Raw genomic sequence first — 20,262 nt, 5'->3', positions numbered from 1 at the left:
GTCACACATTCAGCCACATACTTCGCAACATCGAGTTTCATCATCGGCCACTAGTAGTAGGGTTTTAGGTCCCTATACATTTTAGTGCTACCAGGATGAATTGAGTACATAGTCTTGTGTGCTTCTTCCATCAGAAGATCTCTTATTACTCCCGTCTTAGGTATCCAAATCCGATCTTGGAATATCTTCAGTCCTTGACTGTTTGTACCGAACACTAACGTTTCCAGGTAACCTACCGGTTACCTAATGTTAGTAAAGCCCTTGAATTTTCAAAAATGTTCGGACTTACCCTTAAGTTTTTTTAAAAATGTTCGAATGTACCCTTACATTGATTTTTATTTTGATTATTTTGATTATTATTATTATTATTATTATTATTATTATTATTATTATTATTATTATTAATTTTTAATACATTTTTAAATGTATAAAAATATTTTTACTAATATAAATATATTTTTAAAAATATATATACTTGTATTTAATATTTATATACATTTGAAACCCCATGTATTCCTGTAGCAACATATTTTTATGTTAAAAATGTATTTATTTTTATTTAGTAGGTATAAATATATATTTATTTCATATAAAAATATATTATATACATATAAATATAAAAATGCATATTTATATATAAAAATATTTTTACTAATATAAATATATTTTTAAAAATATATATACTTGTATTTAGTATTTATATACATTTGAAACCCCATGTATTCCTGTAGTAACATATTTATATGTTAAAAATATATTTATTTGTATTTAGTAGGTATAAATATATATTTATTTCATATAAAAATATATTATATACATATAAATATAAAAATACATATTTATATGGTTTATATTATATAAAAGATATAATTAGATGTATTTATACATATTACCAAGTATAAATATGTATTTATTTCATAATTATATGCATACTATAGTTTTTATATAGAGGAAATACATATTTATATCTATTAAATACAAATAAAAATATTTTTAAATGTATAAATATGCCTTTTAATGTATAAATACACTTTTTATTTGTATTTAATACATGTAAATATGTTTGGAAATGTATAAATACGTTTTCATTTGTATTTAATAGATATAAATATGTGTTTCATTTGTATAAAAACTATCTTATGCAAATAGTTATGGAATAAATACATATTTATAGTTAGTAATATGTACAATTACATATAAATATATCTTTTATACAATATAATCCATATAAATATGTATTTTATATTTATATGTATATAATATATTTTTATATGAAATAAATATATATTTATACCTACTATATACAAATAAATACTTTTTTAATATATAAATACGTTTTTAATGGAATAGATGAGAATTCAAATGTATATAAATACTAAATACAAGTATATATATTTTTAAAAATATATTTATATTAATAAAAATATTTGTATACATTTAAAAATGTAGGTATAAAATATTTTTATACATTAAAATGTATTAAAAATACGTAATAATAATAATAATAATAATAATAATAATAATAATAATAATAATAATAATAATAATAATAATAATCAAAATAAATATCAAGGTAAGGCTAAATCCGAACATTTTTGAAAAACTTAAGGGTAAATCCGAACATTTTTGAAAATTCAAGAGCTTTACTGGCATCAGGTAACCGGTAGGTTACCTGGAAACCGGCTACAAGGGTAAAAATGAATAAATTAAACAAAACTCCGGGTTTTACTGGACCTAAAACACGTCTAAGGATAAAACTGACATTTTTGTGAAAACTTAAAGTTTTTATGTCATTTTCCCTATAATGATTTGTAAAAGTTATGACTCTTATAATATTTTTTCTGTTTTTTTTGCTATTTTGTAGGATTTTTTAATTTTTATTTTAAATATGGCTATTATATTTTTATTTTTTATTATTTTATTTCTTTTGACCCCAAAATTTGTCTGCCATTCGATAAGGGCCTAGATACGTTGTACACACAAGAAATAGAAATTCACAACCAAATGCTCTTCCGCATCTTCGATAAATTTTTTAGTATTTTTATCTCTTCGTTTTCCCCATTTCCTCCCTCTTGTCCTCCACCATACCCACTAGGGTTTCAAGAATCCGTCCATCTATGTTACTTTCTTCAAGGATTTTAAAGCTAATCGATACCAGGTAATGGTCTCTACATATATGGCTTCAAGTTCTCGCTAATCGTTATTGTAATTGTGTAATTTTGTCGATTTTAATAGCTTTTCTGGTGCGTGTAATGAACTCTATTGAATCAATTTGATTCTAAATCCAATTGATTATTATTTGACCGAAGTTGGAGTATTTTCGTGTTAAATTTATCAGAATTTGAATGTATGAGGACATGATTTCGTGCAGAATTACGAGATTGGAGCTTCTGCCAATGATTTCATCAGTTTGATCAATTAGGTTAACTTTTCGTTGATTCGATAAAAGCTTCGGGTGATTCTGATTCCTTTGGAATTCGTTTGAAAAGTGAAGTGACTGTTCGATGAAATTAAGGGCCGTTTCTATTGGTTTCTAGAATTTACTGGGGTCAATTAGGTCGCAATAGCAATGGACGATCTTATGATTGATACAAACGGATTGGGAGATAATTCAGACATCGAAGGTGATGATATAAGATGTGATAACATAGCAGAAAAAGACGTAAGCGATGAAGAAATCGACGCAGAAGATTTGGAAAGACGGATGTGGAAAGATAGAATCAAACTCAAAAGAATCAAAGAAAAACAAAAGATTTTAGCACAACAAGCTGCAGAAAAGCAAAAAGCAAAGCAAACAAGTGATCAAGCTCGAAGAAAAAAAATGTCAAGAGCTCAAGATGGGATCTTAAAATACATGTTGAAACTCATGGAAGTCTGCAAAGCACGTGGATTCGTTTATGGCATCGTTCCCGAAAAAGGCAAACCTGTAAGTGGTTCATCTGATAATCTAAGAGCTTGGTGGAAAGAAAAAGTCAAATTTGACAAAAATGGCCCTGCAGCCATAGCAAAATACGACAATGAATGCATTTCAAAAGGTCAAGGAATTGGGTGTCAAAATGGGAACTCAAATAGCATTCTTCAAGATCTTCAAGATGCTACTTTAGGCTCTCTTTTATCTTCATTAATGCAACACTGTGATCCACCACAAAGAAAGTTCCCGTTAGAAAAAGGTCTCCCGCCACCGTGGTGGCCCACTGGCGGTGAAGAGTGGTGGTCTAGATTAGGTCCAGGGCTTCAGAAAGGTCAACCCCCTCCTTACAAAAAGCCTCACGATTTGAAAAAAATATATAAAGTCGGTGTTCTTACTGCTGTTATAAAACACATGTCTCCAAATATTGCTAAAATTAGAAGATTAGTACGACAATCAAAGTGTTTACAAGATAAAATGACAGCAAAAGAGAGTTCAATTTGGTTATCAGTTTTGAGCCGTGAAGAAGCTCTGATTTTACAGTCTAGCGGCGATAATGGCGGTTCAGGGATCACCGGAACACCTTCCGGCGGTGGCCGGCCGGAAAAAAACCGCCCGGAAAACAGCTATGATAGTGACTACGATGTTGACGGGGTTGAAAACGGTGGCGGTTCGGTTTCTTCCAAAGACGACAGACGACGCGATACGCCGGAGGCGGCGGTGCCGCTGGCGGCACCACCGCGTAAGAAGAGGAAACGGGAGAAGTCAAAGGTTGACCAAGTGGAACGGGATGGGGTGCCGGATATAAACGAAATGGATGTCTCGTTGATTGAATACCCGATGTTGCCGGAAAATCACACGATGACAGGTGTCAGTCCGCTAATGGCTGATACTGTTGCCGGAGTAGAAACTCCGGCGAACATGGATCTGTATCCACCGCCACCACCACCGGTGGTGGTTCAAGATTCCGATTATAGACCTCAGAGTTTAGTTGACTACCGCATGTTTGTTCCGGTGATTGAAGGGCGGAATCCGGTGAACGAGTTCCAGATGAGACCGGAATATTCTTCAGAACCACCGGGAAATGTAAACCCAATTGTAATCACAGGCGGTGGAAGTGGTGGTGGTGTAGAGATTGTTGAAAAAGAAGGATATAATGAGGGACAAGTAGTGGACAATCAATTTGAATCATCGATTAATAGTTTGTCGTTGGATTATGGTGGATTTAATAGTCCAACTCCATTTAATCTTGGGATTGATGGAACGACGTCGCTTGATACGGATTTTGATTTTCTGCTTGATGATGACCTCATACAGTATTTCGGAGCTTAAGTTTTCAAAATTGTAAGTTATATATTATAACAAGGAAATAATTAATTTTATATTATATTTTAGTGTTTGTTTGATAACTTATAAGTGGATGTGGATAATATTAATAGGTATGGTGAATAATGCAAAGATGACAAGCATGGCGTTATTTGGCTGATGTTTTCGATACTTTATCAAGAATGTAAGGTTATAGTTTTTTGTTGCCAATTTTGGTGTTAGAATAATGAATGAATGAATGAATGATCTTTAACAGTTGCATGTAAAATGGATCTCTTTTTTCAGTTTTTATGATTATTAACTTTTTTTTTCCTTTTTCGTTAAAAAAATCCATTAGAATTTCGTGGTGTTAACAAATGTATAGCTTGTTTTGACGTTTTTAAATATTAAATTATCGTATTTTATATTGATATACTTTGTTTGAAAGTTAAAGCTCGAGTTGTACTTGTAGATGCTTTTGTCTTGGATAATGCCATATTGCCATTGACACTTTCGAGCTTTGCTTGATTTGGTTAAATTTGTTATTATAAAAATAGTAAACTACAAATTTGGTAATTGTGGTTTGTAATTTTCTTTTGATTCGGTCTAAAAGTTTTTCAACTTACAGCGTATGTACAAAATGAAATATTTTTTTATGGATTTGGTCCATCTTCAACTAGAAATGATTATTGTACTTTTTATTTATTTATCTCAGGTTCTTTATATGTGATTGCATTCCTTGCTATATGAAAATTGAACATGTGTTTGTCAACTTCTTTTTCTTTGGCTATAACAACCTTTAGTTCATTAAGCATTATATAGGCTTTTTAAGTTTCTCATTAGAGGTAGAAGGGTGGTAGAACTTGTGGACAATTTTCGAATTTCAATTGGTCATTTGGTGAAAAAAAGGAGGAAGACATTTTTGCCAAGAAATAGAATTTTATGCTTTGAGAAGAGTGAATAGGTTTGGTATTTATCCAAAATCCAAACATTGGTGGGCAATTTTCAACGAGATGATATATGCGAAAGTGACATTCATAAATTGAACAATAATATGTAACGGGCATTTATAAAGAAGTAATAACCTTAAAATAAACTTCTATTACCTTAAAATGTGATATTGAACGAGATCGATGGTTAGGAGTAACATTGAGACTTATGTGTTGAAGAGTGCTCTTAGAGAAATTTTAGTTTTTATTTTCCTGTAAAATAAAGGAAAAAGACGAAAAATAAGGTTTTTATCAAGTTTATAAATGACGTGAGACGTGCCGTGATGATAAGGTCAAGTCTCAAGGTATTGCAAGTCATGTGGTTTTTCAAGGTATGAATTAAGACGGTACGTTTGCATGCATAAAAAAGAAATTACATAATTGTAGATTTATATAAAATATATCATGTTTTTAGAAAAGCTATATCTGCATTTAATATTAAAATTTAACAAATACTCAATTCTTTCATTGTGGTTATGAAAAAGTCAAAAAGAAAAAGAAAAAAATGTGTCTTGCAAAAAACTTGTGTCATAAGGTGCCTCTTCATCCGTTTTGACACGCGTCACGTCTCATTTCATGACACGTCTTGGTACGTATCATGTTGTACTATGGTTTTTATACATCAAATAAGTGGGACCCATCCTTTTCGCATATAACACCTATGGGAATCATCAAAATGACATATGGTATTTATCATTTCGCACACACCATCTCCGAAATGCATAACTATTTTGATAATCCTTTTAACTTTGTATTAAATCCTGAAAGAAAAAAAAGGTAAACGAGACAATTTGTTTTCATTCAAAAATTGTAAAAAAAAAGCTATTTTTTTTTTCAAAATTTAAGCAAAAATTAACTATTAGACCCATATAGTCATGGTTTTCACAAATGATCATCTATGACCATCTATGAAATAACACAATTTTGATGATTTTTGCGGATGGACATCTGTAGAAACCTCATCTGTCTGTGAAAAACTAGTTCTTAAAACTAGATTTTGAAAAAAAAAATCAAATTTTTTTTATCACGTGTCCATATGTGAAAATCTAGATTTTACGTGTGAAAATCAAAATTTATCCCAGATTTTTTAGGAGATCATATTTTTGAAGTTTTTTGTGTTAGAAATCTTCAAAAACCATTTGCACATTGGAATAAATTTTAATATTATAGTTTTAACTATTAAAATAACAAAATGAAAAATCATTTTTCACATCTGCAAAATCTTTAGATGCATTTAAGAAATCATTTAAAAATGGTAAGAAATCTTTTTTATTTCTTTTTATTTTCATAAGTGAAAACTACAATATTTAATCATTTATTATGGAAAGTTTTTGAAGGATTCTAAGACCACTCGGTATGGATATGTATGAGAAAAATCTTTTACTTTTTTGAGTGTTACGTTAGCTTTCTCTCACTCTCATTTCCTTCACCAAAAGACATAAAATGGTCATCTTTCATTACATTATATATATATATATATATATATATATATATATATATATATATATATATATATATATTAAAAAAATGTTAATATCCTGTTTGTAGGGAATTAAAACCATGATTTTCATATATTTTTTATAATTTTTTAGTATGTATACAATTTATTATATATTTTGAAAAAAAAAGTCTTACCAATAAGGGGAGTTAAGAGAGTACACGATAGACTCTCCTGACTCTTTTCCCGCACTCATCTTCCCTCACCCTCGATATAGTGTTCCAAGGTAAGGAAAAGTTTCCATCATTCTTTTCTCACTCCATACCACCAGCTAACACACAAAACTTTAAAAGAATTTTTTTAATCACAAATAATCTTTGATTTTCATTGATAGGCATCTATGTTGTTTTTTTTTCAAATATAATTTTGGGACCCATATTTTTCGTAGATGTCTATCTGCAAAAATCCTCAAAATAGTATTGTTTTAAAGATTTTCGTTGATATTATCATAGACGGGTATCTACGAAAATTTTGATACAGTAAGTAATTTTTTGCATAAATCTTAAAAAAAGGGATAATAAGATTTGTGTGATTTGTTTTTTTTCTCTAAAAATAACATAAATGTATCATTTGATATTGAAAAAATTGAAAATAAAGTACAACTTTAACTAGACAGAAAACAACTCGTTCATAAAATATGAATTTCCAAAGAAACAAAAATTTTAGAAAACACAACCACTTCTTGTTTGCAATTTATTTAGAAGAGATTAAAGATATATTTGGAAAACTTATAAAAAAAACCTCATAAATTAATCAATAAATGATCTCAAATAGCATTTTGAAAATAAAGTTTATAAGCATTTTTAGTGGTATCAAGTGATACTACATTGCAATAAACTTAACAAACAAAATAGTTATAAGATTTGCTTATCCGCACCAAACACATTCGAAACACCAAGTACATAATCACCATCTAAATCTTAAATTTATGCATAAAAACAACCGAATTGAATTTAACAATTTGAATTTTTGGAAAACATTATTTGGTTTATGTAGCATCTTTAACTTCCTTTGGAAAACATATCTTAATGTGACATAACACAATTATCCTTCCAAAAGCATCTTAGAATCTATAAATCTCGGTCTTGATGAATTTTACAAAATCAATTTTGAACATAAACCTTATTTTTCAAAAACTACTATTAAAATCTCGATTTGCCTAATTCATATAAACTTGAAATCTCGGAAGAACATCCCTCCCAACCCTGATACCACATTAACTTCTTCTCTTTTCTCTTACTTTTATCCCTTGCAACCTAAACACAAGAAACATAATCTCCCATTCCACACAATTTGGTACAAATATACAAGCACAAGGTATAAATAGGCAATGTAGTGAAGCTTTGAGGGACATTCAGATAACATAAGCAATATCGGGTTCAAAATCTTCTGACACCGACACAACAAAGTTGTGGGGCCGCCAATACTGAACCCATCCGAGACTCCACCTCAAAGCCATTATCTCCGCTCTAAGCTTTAAAACATGTATATATATATATATATATATATATATATATATATATATATATATATATATATATTTGTTTTCACTCCAAATGATATTCAATATCTAGAAGCTAATATTATGATTCAAAACTTGAAATAAACGTTTCAAAAGTCCATTAAACATATAAAAACTATTGGTTTTATCATTATAAAAAAATCTTTTATATGCATGTTACTTCTAATAAAAAACTTAATTTGAGTTAAACAAGAGAATTTGAATTTTATAAAAAAATTCAACTACTTTTTTTTTAGAACACTTCTATCCTTTTTAGGGCCAAAGTTTGGTGGGTCCTTTTAGTTTACCCAATATCTCTATTATTAGTCCAATAGAAAGGACCCCGGAGATATTTTGTAACTTACAATTTTACATTGTGTATATGCCACGTAAGCAAAAAGCGAAAAATATCTCCGATAATATCTGGGGAAGAAGAGGAAAAACAAAATTCTAAAGAGGACACGTCACCCCTCTCTCTTCAGACTTCACTAGTGGAGAATTATAAAGTCGGTGAAACGAAACTTCTCTTTCTCGCCGTCCTTTTCTAAAACCGAAGCTTCTCCACCAATCACCGCCAATGGCCGGCCACAACACCGCCGTCAACTCCAACGATGTTTTGGAAACTCCAGTGTTAGACGTCGAGGCACACAGTCTCCTCCAAAGCATATCTGAAGAAGGTGGTTATGCGTATGTTAGTATGTCAACACGCGCCGCTGATGGAGACATTAGAGCTGCAGAGGCGGCGCGTGAGGTGGCGTGGGAGCAACTTCACTCCGGGCCATGGCACTCCGTGCTGCCTGTGTGGAGAGACGCGTACTCGATGGCGTGTTTGCACGTCGCCAAATTTCATTATGCTAATGGCGAGTTCAAAGAGGCACTTAGGGTTTTAGACATGGGATTGATAATGGGAGGGATGGTTTTGCGTAAGGATTTGGAGTCGGCTGTGGGGAAAGCTACGGAGAGAGCGAATGCTATTCTTAGGGTTTCGGAAGAATCTGTTAATGGATCTGCTAATGCTAAATTAGTAACAACTCAAAATGCAATTAACTTGATCGAGGTGAGTTTTACTTAACTCTGTTCTGTAAAATTACTCCGAGCAGATTTATACTATAACTTGTGTTTGTGACTGTAAATGGAAAATTGAAATCCTTGCTTAAAATGATCAGGAATTCATGATCATAACTATTCCCCTGTTAAGTGAAATTTTTGCTATAAATGTCCACTTTTGTCTCTAATTCCCTATAAATTACATGTTACAACCTTCCCTGAATAAAGTTTTTTGGATCGGGATTCTTTCTGGTGCTGTAATAATACCTGATTTGGGTACCCTACATGTTACTAGCTAGAAGGATCACCATCTGAGACCCCTATTTCTGGTTATGATTGCATCACCTAAGAAAAAGAAAATGGACATATTCATACCTAAAGTGCTGAATAATGTTTTACCTGTCTGGATCATATCTTTATCAGCAAAACAGTGAAGAATGCAAGAATGTTCCCCTTCTGATTGGACATCATGCTCAAATAGGACAAAGGTTACTTTAGATGATATGCATGAGTGTAAGCAAGATAAAAAAAAAACATTAATCTTACACTAACTTGTTTGATTAAACATGCAGACTCTTCAAATCCTACCCAAGAACTCATTATCTTGTAAACATGTTGGAAAGAGATCTTCCCTTTCATTGGAGGGTTTCATGCGTGACTATTTTCTCCCTGGTTCACCAGTTTTATTAACTGACAGTATGACTCATTGGCCTGCAATTACCAAATGGAATGACTTGAATTACCTTAAAAAAGTTGCAGGATATCGCACAGTTCCTGTTGAGGTGATGTATTAATTACAAAACTTACATCAAGTGTTGTTGTTTAAGAACAAAACTCATATCCAAACATCCTCAATTTACTCAAAGTGAATCTTTAAGTTCTCCTGATGATCAATTTTTGTTGCAGCTGAAAAATGTGTTGTAGAACATCTTGCAGGTTGGAAAAAACTATTTATGCAATGATTGGAAGCAAGAGATGTTAACATTTTCTGAGTTTCTTGAGAGGATTCACTCCTACAGTTGTGATGATGTCCATGTCCCTACTTATTTAGCTCAGCATCCCTTGTTTGATCAGGCATGTGCTTAGTGCTTACTCTATCTTGCACATTAGGTGTTCGATGAAATGCCCATAATGAAATGAAGAAACCAATTTGTGTAATATGCAGATACAAGAGCTGAGAAATGACATTGTTACACCTGACTACTGTTTTGCTGGTGGAACTGAGATGAAGTCGGTTAATGCTTGGTTTGGTCCAGCTGGCACAGTGACACCTTTACACCATGATCCCCATCACAATATTCTTGCTCAGGTATTTTAAGTTTTATATATATATATATATATATATATATATATATATATATATATATATATATATATATATATATATTATAAATTTTTTGAATTGGAAAGTTTGGAAACAATATCTATTAGCTTTCACAGTTAGTTGTAATTTAGAAAAGGGTTTAGATTGTTTTAGGGAAACAAACTATTTAAATGTCTTCAAGTTGGGAACAAACCCAAAAAATGTTATAAACAGGTAAAGAAGTATGGTTTTTGTTTTTCCACATGCTATCCCAGGTATAGCATAGTAGGTCATGTTCTGATTTTACATTTTTGGCCCTGGTTTTAAATTTTGTTATGAGTTTGGTCCAAAGTTTAAATTTTGTTACAAATTTGGTCTAAACTTTTTTATGTTACAAATTTGCCCCAAGTTTAGTTTTTTTACAACTTTTTTTTAGAATTTTTCTAAACTTCTTATTACGACTTTTTTTTTATAAATTTTTTGCAACTTTTTATAAATTTTGTTACACAACATTTTCTATACTTTTTCACTTAAAAACGATAACTAACTTTTTTTTTGTGTAATTTTTTTAGTTCAACGTTTTAGACTTGTTTATAATTTTTTAAGCTTTCATACGACTTTTTTATAAAAGGAAGTATTTTTAAACGTTATAATAAAAAGTAAAAAAGAAAGTTGTAAAAAAGTTTAGAAAGGGGTTGTATGTAAGTTGTAAATAAAGTCGTATGTAATTGTAAAACTTTTTATAAGGTTATAAATTTTTTTTTTAAAATAGTTAGAAATATGTTCGTTATAAAAAACGTTTTATGCAAGTGTAAGAATTGTTAAAAAAAATTGTAAACCAAGTTTAAGACATATTAAAGAATTTAAAACAAGTTTATAACTTTATTTTTGTAAATAAGCATAAAAAAGTGGTAAAAAATTGGGAAATCTCCAAGCTAATCCTTATATTTTGGCTTCATAATCGATTTAATTGTTATATTTTTTTTTATTCAACGAAGTCCCAAAAACTGGCAATTGTTTGCATTTTGGCCCCTTTACCTAGTAACCGGTCACCAACAGAATATGAGGACTTTTTTTACAAATATAATCAAAATATAAGGTTTTTTTTAGAAATATATTGTTTTTAAATTTTTTAGTATTATCTTATTATCTTAGTATAATCTTAATGTAATAGTATCTATGCGACAAAGTATTATCTTGCTATTATATTATTGTATTTCTCTGCTAGTATCGTGCAATATTATCTTTAAGATAAACATAAAAATCTAAAAGTTATAAACAAGTTCTTTAGAAAAAAAAACTTTGTTAAACAAATGATATTACGGTTGTTAAAAACACGATCATGATCCTAGGATCATATGATCCCCTAGGTAAAATGATTAATATTAAAGATGTATTTTTCATGATTTAAAGTATTTATTGTTAACTGGATGGTAAACTGATAGACGAAAATATGTTTTTTATGTTCTAAAATGTTTTTTGATAGAATCTTACGTCCTTGACAACCTATATAGGATCTTACGATCATGATTTTGCAAAATAAAAAAACAATCCTATATAGAAGAAAGAAAATTGCATAAGATTAATGTAAGATAATATAATCTTTTAGACAGAAATATTTTAGAAACGGTTACTTTTAGAAGAAAAAAACTATTTTCATAATAGATATTCAAAATAGCATAAGAAGAAAAAAACTATTTTCATAATAGATATTCAAAATAGCATAAGATTAATGTAAAATAATATAATTTGTTTGACAAAAAAAAATATACTAAGATAATAATATAATATTAAAAATTAAAAATAATATATTTTAAAAAATCCTTATATTTTGATCATATCTACGAAAAAGTCCACATATTTTGTGATGATCGGTTTACTAGATAAAATAGTTAAAATGCAAACAATGTTATGTAAAAAAAAGAAAAAAAAAACAAATAGTTCGTTACCCGTTTTTGTATTTTTTTTAGAACAATGTTATGTGAAAAAAAAAAAATAGTTCCTTACCCATTTATGACATTAACCCTATTTGTTACTTGTACTATCATATTATACATGATTGTGTAATATCTATCCATATGTACGTTGAATGCAATTTTTTTTTTTTATTTAATAATATGTTTTTCTCAATAACATGATAATCAATTCAAAATTAATCATATAGTAGTAGTTTATGTTTCTTAGAATTGTCTAATATCATCATTTATAAAGCTATTTTAATACAAAAAAGCGAGTCAAATTTGTTAAAAGCTAATAAATATAAGGGTTACTTTTGAAAATCTATATACGCTGTTAAATCACTGTTTACCCCAAAAATTAAACCATTTTGGTTAAATCAGTGGACCGGTCTTTTTCCTCGTGTATAACTTTTTTTCATTTTTCTTTTTTTAAATAAAAAAGTGGGAACTATTACACTTTCAGGTTGTTGGAAAGAAATACGTGAGACTGTATCCAGCTTCATTTTCAGAGGAACTTTACCCACACACTGAATCCATGCACAAGAATTCCAGCCAGGTATTAATATAATTATAAACATCAACAAATAAATAAATAAATATATTCATAATTACCAATTAATATGAATTCCATTGAAGGTTGATCTTGACAACATAGACGTGAGTGAGTTCCCAAAGATCCAAGACTTGGAATTTGTTGACTGCATTTTAGAAGAAGGCCAAATGCTTTACATCCCTCCCAAATGGTGGCACTATGTCCGATCCCTCACCACAAGTCTTTCTGTCAGCTTTTGGTGGGCGGCTCCTTCCCCTGCCTCACCAACATCTTCATTTTAGTAAATGGTAATCACCACATTTTTATATATTAATTAGATATAACTTTTTTTTATGTTTTACTAATTTGTCACCTATTATCATCATCAACATCATTATTGTTATTATTATTATTATTATTATTATTATTATTATTATTATTATTATTATAACAATTACTGGTACATTCTTATTAAAACGTGTTCCTTGAAACTGAATTATGAAAATACCCACTAGTTTCTTTTTCTTTTTACGAAAGGAAATTTTGCAATAAAAAGCTTTGCAAAAGGATTTGAAATTTTGCTGAGAACTAATTAGATGGACAAAAGATTGTTTATATTTGTTACAAACTATTTTTCTTTAGAGAAAAAGAAAAATCATGCTAATCTCATTTATCACCTTTTAAGGAGTAATAATTTTTTGTAGCAATTTCACCAATATAGCCATGATTTTTGAAGATGACATCTACAAAAAAGTGAAAAAACGATACCATTTTTCGTATTTGGCTTTCTCTACCAAAATTTACTTTTCCCTTTTTGTTATTTTTTAGGTCAAAAACATAATATTAAGTTTTCTTTTGCTATGGAAATATGTTTTTGAAGACATCTAACAAAAATCTTCAAAAAAGTAAACTTGGATTTTGACAGATGAAAGAATTGTTTTTTATTTTTTTCAAATGGGACCTATTTTCGTATGACTATTTTGGTCATATTGCAAATTTTTTTTTATTAAATCTTGTACAATGATAAATGAAATTAGTCTAATTTGTACTGTTTAGATTTTTTTATAAATAAAAATTCAATATAAAGTACAATCATGGTCCCCACCCGCAAAAACTAAACACGATACAACCTGTCCGACCCAAAATCTTTTTAAAAATTACCCGGTTTGGAAAGGACTCTCCATGGGGCCTTCTGATACCTTTGGTTTTAACGAATGTCCATGGTCCCAAACGACCCAAAACAAATCATCAATGTGAAAAGTGAAAACAACTCCGGATGAAAACAAATTAAATCCAACAAAACAAAATTATCAACATTTGCATCCAACATCATCAAATTACAACACAAACAGCTCTTGGTACAACACAACCACTCACAACATTATATCACCCAATAACAAAATAATAATAATAATAATAATAATTAAATTAACCTGAAGTTTTATACCTGCAAATAACCTTACACCTCAAAACCCTATCTTGCACATAAAACCCCGGCATCACCATAACCTTCACTTTACTCGGAGTCTGATTCTGCCCCCTTTGTCTATCAACAAACACATCCTCCATGAAAACACCATCAAAGCTTCGATTCTCTTCCACTCTCAAAATCCCCAAAACCGGATTAAACGAAAACGCCAACAAATGCAACAACCAAATACACTTAGCAGCCACAAAAAACGCCTGAAGCAACAATTCCGGCCATGGTCGAGTCCAATTCAAAGCCGTAATCACTCCGCTCATTTTCAAATCACAAAATCTACTAAACTCCTCGCTGTAATACTTCGTCCCCTTTCTCAAAACCTCATTCCAACTTAAATTCCGAAGCGCGCAAAACGACGAGAATTGCAATTCCCGTTCCTGTTGCGGGTCTAAAAGCTTTGGAATTCCGTTCTTCTGAAACACGCAGTTTTCAAAATCTTGGTATAACGATTGGTTTATGATCGCTTCCAAATGGTATAAAACGGATTTCGAGTATTTCGAGTTTATCGATTGTTTATACGGTTGAAGAATCGAGTTTAGGTTATCGAGTAAAACCGTGTCCCCTTCGTCGATATGGGAAACCAATGTTTTACAAAAATGTTTAACCGATAATCGTGCTTCCGATACTATTTGCATAAACCCTTCCACCATTACTTCGTTACTAACCGGCATGGAATCACTGATTCCGATTCCGATGTTCCCATTCTGTTTCGTTTGTAACACCGCTTGACTCAACGCCTTCTTGAGCTCTTCGCAATAATTCTCCAAATACTCTAACTTCTCTTTCATGTCGCTTATCGACGATTTCATCTCGGAAACCTCAATTACCGCCGCTTCGCGCCGCTCGTTTGCTTCAATCAGTTCCTTCTTCAACGCTTCAATTGACATCACAACTCCGGAATCCTTAACCGAAGCCTCGTCCGATTCCATTCTATTCGGAGACCGCTCGACGTTCTTGTGCTTTTTCTTGTTTAACCGCGGAAACAACCACGAAAGGCTGATTCCGGACTTGGGCTTGGAATGGGATTGAAACAACGAATGGGAATCGGTCATCGGGACGACCAAATTCGAATATTTATTCGTGCTAAGTGTTGCCGGTTTGCATTTATTGCACGAGGAAATCGACCGGAAGTCTCCGAGACTGTTTCTTCTCGATTTTGAGAATTCGGTTCCCGGAGACGCGCGGAGGTGGTTGACGTGGTTGGCGGTGGAGGCGGTGACGGAGTTTTGATCGTCAGAAGGACATGTGTGAGGGACGATGTTTAGCAGTTCGGGTGGCAACAGTGTTCTGGACGATGTGTTCGGGTTCTTGTAGTCAGACAAGAACCGTAGATCGTCGTTGCCACCCCCGTTTACGCTACATTGGTCCCAACAACTTGGGAAACTTTGATTCCTTGGTACATCATCGTAACTCTGTTAAAATTAAATAATATTAAATAACCGTTTAACAGTTTTAGTAGAAAAGATGTGAGAATCTAGAGTGGTCCAAAAAGTAGTTTTTTCTTATAAAACAGAAATTGTAGCTATTTTTGAAGCAACTTTAGTCTGAAAAGCTGGCTCAAAGAAACTTGAGACAGAAACAAAGTGTGTTTTTAATGAAAGAGAATCTACTTTATGTGTGTATGATGTTGGTAAAGTATACTACTTTTGGTTAATAGTAACGTTAAAAAGGTTTTAGTATATTATCAAATGTATAAAGATATTGAGGACGAAAAAAAACAAGAAAAAGTGATAAATGAACAGAAATTATTATGGACAGAGTTATCAGGGTGATGTAGAGGACCACATGATCTTTTTAAAATGTTGTAATTTGTAAATATTGGGGCCATAAGAGTGATGTTATGTTTCAACCCTTGATTATATCATTATGATGTTTAACATAATGGACGGTTGAAATTGAATTTTGATGGATCCATCGTTTGCTGACTTGCTTTCGAATCTAGAATTTTTAAGGTAAAGAAATGTATGATAAAGATATATTTGGTTTCTAATTGATAAAAATAAACCTTTGATAAAAACTTCTCATTTTGTCAATAAGGTAAAATGATATAAAAAGGGTGTTTCGATGATTTTTTTATTATAATTATTTAAAGGTATGATTAGAAATTTTTTTTATGAAAAACTAGTATAATTACTTTTCTTAGAAAGCTATTTTATAAGTTATTTTTTAATTTAAAAAAAATAAAAAATATTTTATGAGCTTGGCGCACCAAGTACAAGTCTAAATGTTTTTTATTTTTTTATTTGTTGAACGGGTTTGATTTTTGTTCTATATTACAATGGCTGAAAAAACAAAAGAATTTCCAAGGTTAAATGTTATCGATGAATTATGTCTAAATAATTTTGAAAAATAAATAAATACCAAATTCGAGATAGAAAAAAGATTAAATAGCATAATACGTATTCAAAATAATTATTTTTAGAATACCTAATTTAATTTTAGAAAGAATTAGTTTAAATGGAATAATCCAAGATTGTTTTGAGTGGTTACGAAATAATTAAATTATCCAATGACATGTTAAAGTTCGTAAATGTAAAGAAAAAAGTATATATTTAGTGGGAATTTTAAATTACATTATAAACCAACTTTACAAGCAATACGTGTTAAAGATATTGCGTAGAACAGTTGTTAATGGTTTTTCTAGTGGTTTTTGCACATATCTCAAAGGTTAAACTTCTTTTAATACACGAAGCAAATTCAAAGTGCAATATTCAATACGCTTTTGCTGAATTCAATTCAATTGAATTCGAATTCATCTGATGAAAAATGGTAAAACAGATATAGGAAATCGGAAAATCTTACAGGAGTGAAAACAGGGTAATCCTGAGCGGAGAGTTGAGACACATGCCGTGAAACTGGAGACGCCGACGGCAACCGGAGATGTGCCGGACTGTTGCTCTGTAACAGAGCAGCATGAAGTGCTCGGAGCTCCACCGCTTTAGCAATGGCTGCTTGAATCTCCTGTTTGCTCACGTCACGGTTTCCCGTGGTTGTGGTGTTGGTGGGAGTGCGGCGGCGGTCTTCCCTTTGATAGGCGTTGGATTGTTCCGACGTGCTGGTTGTAGCCATTTGTGAACAGAACAGAGCGTGTGAGGAAGAAGAAGAAGAAGAAGAATAAGGGATTATAAACAGAAAGGATAAAATGGAATTGAATTGAATGGATTAACGGTTGGATTTGGTTTCCAAATGGAGAAGAAGATCACAGGGTTGCTGGAATACCAGAAATCGATGTGAGAGGGTGAGAGAGGAGAGAGAGAAGTGAAATCCAAAAGAATTTGTCATTGTTACGAATGGAATAAAGGGATGGGAGCATGTGGAGAAGATGTTGGGTGAGTGAGCGAGCGAGTTAAGCGTGTGATCCAGCTTCTATTGTAGCAGATGGTGAGAGAGTGAAATGACTATTTTGTCCTGAGTTTATCAACTTACCTGCTCCCCTCCCATTTTCCCATAGGTTAAATTTTTTATACCTCTAAATACAATTCTACGGAGGAAAGATTTGTTAAATGACTCTTTTGTCCATTATATGTTTGTCCCTTATATGTGAAATACATACTAAAACTGATCATGTTAAAGATATATAAAAATAAATATAACACAATTATGCATCTGATATATAAGGGTTAAAGATTATAATGATTCAAGATAGATATGAGTTCAAGTTGATTTGTTTAATTAAACAACTATTTATACAAATGAGTCGTTTTTTTAACTTAAGTAAATGGGTTTGATCATAAATGACTCATTTTAAATACAAAATGAAAAAAAAAAAAAAAAAAAAGTGGAGCTTAGTAAAATAAGCAAACCTAAATAATTGTTCAAAGTTAAAAAATAAATATAAGATACAACTTAGTTATCCAAAAAAATTCTAAATTTCTAAGACTTTAAATCCTTATTTTTTACTCCCTCGTTAATAGTCAATGTTTCCTTTTTGGTTTGTGATAAATAATAGTTTATTTCTAAAAATAAATTTTTTTTGCTAAAATATCTCTCGTTCAACTATCATGGAATTAAATACAACAAAGAGGTAAAACTGTCAATTTATTTAATAAGGTTAGTGATAATTAATATTTTTTTAATCTGTATGTTTTTTTTTGTCTGTGGCTAATAATTTTGGAATGAAATAAATATTTTGTTAATTTGTATGATTAAATAAAAATAAATATTTATTGTTTTGGATTGACATATAAATTTCCATCAAATGGGACACCGACTCTCCATTTAAAGAAGAGTAAATTATTAAAATCATCCCCATGGTTTGATCAAAATTACACGTTTGGTCCCTAATTTTTTTTTTTGCACTCGGATCATCCCTTTGGTTTGATTTCGTTGCATTTTTCGTCCCTATGGTTTGGTCAAAATAGCACGTTTAGTCCCTAATTTTATGTATGTAAATGACGAAAAATGCAACAAAATCAAACCACAGGGACGATCCGAGTACAAAAGAAAAGTTAGAGACCAAACGTGAAATTTTGACCAAACCATAGGGACGATTCCAGTAATTTACTCTTTAAAGAAAGAATGGCAACATCTATACAACACTTTGGTAATTACACATTTAAAGCTATATTGGTTTTTTTCCGACAAAACTGCAAATTTGGTCATTGTGGTATTCAAAAAACTTTGGATAGGGTCCAAAAAGTTTTCAGCTTGCATGGACCGTCCAAAATCAAGAATTTACTGTGATTTTGGTCCAAAAAATTTTCAAAAGACGGTTTTGCCCTTTTATTTTCTTTTTTGTATTTTTTATAATCATTCTTAATACTTTTTTATTTTAAAATAAAAATAAAAATAAAAAAAAGAATTATCCCCCACCCCCACCGTTGTCTCTCTCTCTCTCTCTCTCTCTCTCTCGTAAAGTCTGTTCGTCTCCAAAAACTTGTTCTTCATTTCTAAAGCCTGTTGCAAGAACAGACACACACATCTATTTGATTTTTGAATCTATTTCTGCAAGAAGTACATCATTCCAATATTAGTAACACATGGATCATAGAGGCCACAATTCACCGCCAATTACAAGTGAAAATGTAAACCGTACCTAACATCCTAAATCAAATCTAGCAACATCCTTTGTGGGAGGGAAGTTTACCTGATTCGCCTCCATTGAATAAAAAGTGTTGAGATCAGAAATCCGATTGTTAGAATCTGGAAAAATCAGTAGGAATCGAGGGCAGCGAAGGGAGCAACTATCCATACTTTCCCATAGTTAACGGATTGTTGAGAAAAGACGACATATCTTCGGATTCAAGTGAAGAAGAAGAGGAAAAAGAGCGATCGTTGCTGGTTCCGTATAGATCCGTCATTAATTAACACCAACAACAACCCACGCCGAAGTGGTTGAACGCAAGGTGTATTTAGATCTGGTTAGATTGTATAAGGCATCGATGATGACGTATGGTCGATTTGGGCGTTGGTGGAGGTCAGAGTCAAGAGAGGCATGACGAAGGAGATGAAGTTGCATCGTCAATTTTGCCTCCGATTTTCCCTATTTGCTCTCCAATTTGGCTGAATGCGGAATAGGAATAGACATGAGATGCCAATTGAATCTTCTGCTCCTATAGATGTTCGATAGTGCCTTCTAGTTGTCCCATTTAGCCTCCGATTCCTCCAATTTTAACTTTTGGATTCCATAGGAACTGAAAGATTCCTCTATGAGCTATCTAATGAAGTAGCTGTTAATTTCGACGCTCTTTACACCCAAAATCACGAAAAGCCATTGCTACACCTCCTTCAGATCAATA

The 20,262-nt window shown here is 31.3% G+C and overlaps 3 protein-coding genes across 3 annotated transcripts; 2 read left to right on the top strand and 1 right to left on the bottom strand.

The window, feature by feature from the left end:
* Positions 1-1,981: 1,981 nt before the first annotated feature.
* On the top strand, positions 1,982-4,546 carry LOC145059011 (ETHYLENE INSENSITIVE 3-like 3 protein). The gene is made up of 3 exons (XM_079006879.1): positions 1,982-2,158; positions 2,372-4,252; positions 4,348-4,546. Exon 2 carries the CDS (start codon positions 2,570-2,572, stop codon positions 4,238-4,240), a length of 1,671 nt encoding a protein of 556 aa, XP_078863005.1. The 5' UTR covers positions 1,982-2,158; positions 2,372-2,569; the 3' UTR covers positions 4,241-4,252; positions 4,348-4,546.
* A 4,130-nt stretch (positions 4,547-8,676) lies between these two features.
* On the top strand, positions 8,677-13,495 carry JMJD5 (2-oxoglutarate (2OG) and Fe(II)-dependent oxygenase superfamily protein). Its single transcript, XM_079006878.1, has 6 exons — positions 8,677-9,258; positions 9,821-10,030; positions 10,185-10,322; positions 10,414-10,557; positions 12,973-13,065; positions 13,146-13,495. Exons 1-6 carry the CDS (start codon positions 8,779-8,781, stop codon positions 13,341-13,343), a joined length of 1,263 nt encoding a protein of 420 aa, XP_078863004.1. The 5' UTR covers positions 8,677-8,778; the 3' UTR covers positions 13,344-13,495.
* An 833-nt stretch (positions 13,496-14,328) lies between these two features.
* Positions 14,329-17,870, bottom strand: LOC145059009 (DNA double-strand break repair RAD50 ATPase). The gene is made up of 2 exons (XM_079006877.1): positions 17,327-17,870; positions 14,329-15,936 (listed from the first exon to the last, which is right to left on the bottom strand). Exons 1-2 carry the CDS (start codon positions 17,591-17,593, stop codon positions 14,470-14,472), a joined length of 1,734 nt encoding a protein of 577 aa, XP_078863003.1. The 5' UTR covers positions 17,594-17,870; the 3' UTR covers positions 14,329-14,469.
* Between the last annotated feature and the right edge of the window lie 2,392 nt (positions 17,871-20,262).

The sequence above is a fragment of the Lactuca serriola genome, chromosome 6 (genome assembly GCF_051521515.1).
Source record: "Lactuca serriola cultivar US96UC23 chromosome 6, Lser_US96UC23_V15, whole genome shotgun sequence".
Classification (NCBI taxonomy): domain Eukaryota; kingdom Viridiplantae; phylum Streptophyta; class Magnoliopsida; order Asterales; family Asteraceae; genus Lactuca; species Lactuca serriola.
This window is presented reverse-complemented; position numbering and strand designations above follow the sequence as displayed.

Bases quoted from the DNA above. Each gene is read 5' to 3' on its own strand.
- LOC145059009 (XM_079006877.1), bottom strand. From the start codon at position 17,593: ATGGCTACAACCAGCACGTCGGAACAATCCAACGCCTATCAAAGGGAA. The intron at 15,937-17,326 runs GTAAGATTTTCC...TAATTTTAACAG, and splicing joins ATTACCCTGTTTTCACTCCT to AGTTACGATGATGTACCAAG.
- LOC145059011 (XM_079006879.1), top strand. From the start codon at position 2,570: ATGGACGATCTTATGATTGATACAAACGGATTGGGAGATAATTCAGAC.
- JMJD5 (XM_079006878.1), top strand. From the start codon at position 8,779: ATGGCCGGCCACAACACCGCCGTCAACTCCAACGATGTTTTGGAAACT. The intron at 9,259-9,820 runs GTGAGTTTTACT...TTAAACATGCAG, and splicing joins ATGCAATTAACTTGATCGAG to ACTCTTCAAATCCTACCCAA. The intron at 10,031-10,184 runs GTGATGTATTAA...AACATCTTGCAG, and splicing joins ATCGCACAGTTCCTGTTGAG to GTTGGAAAAAACTATTTATG.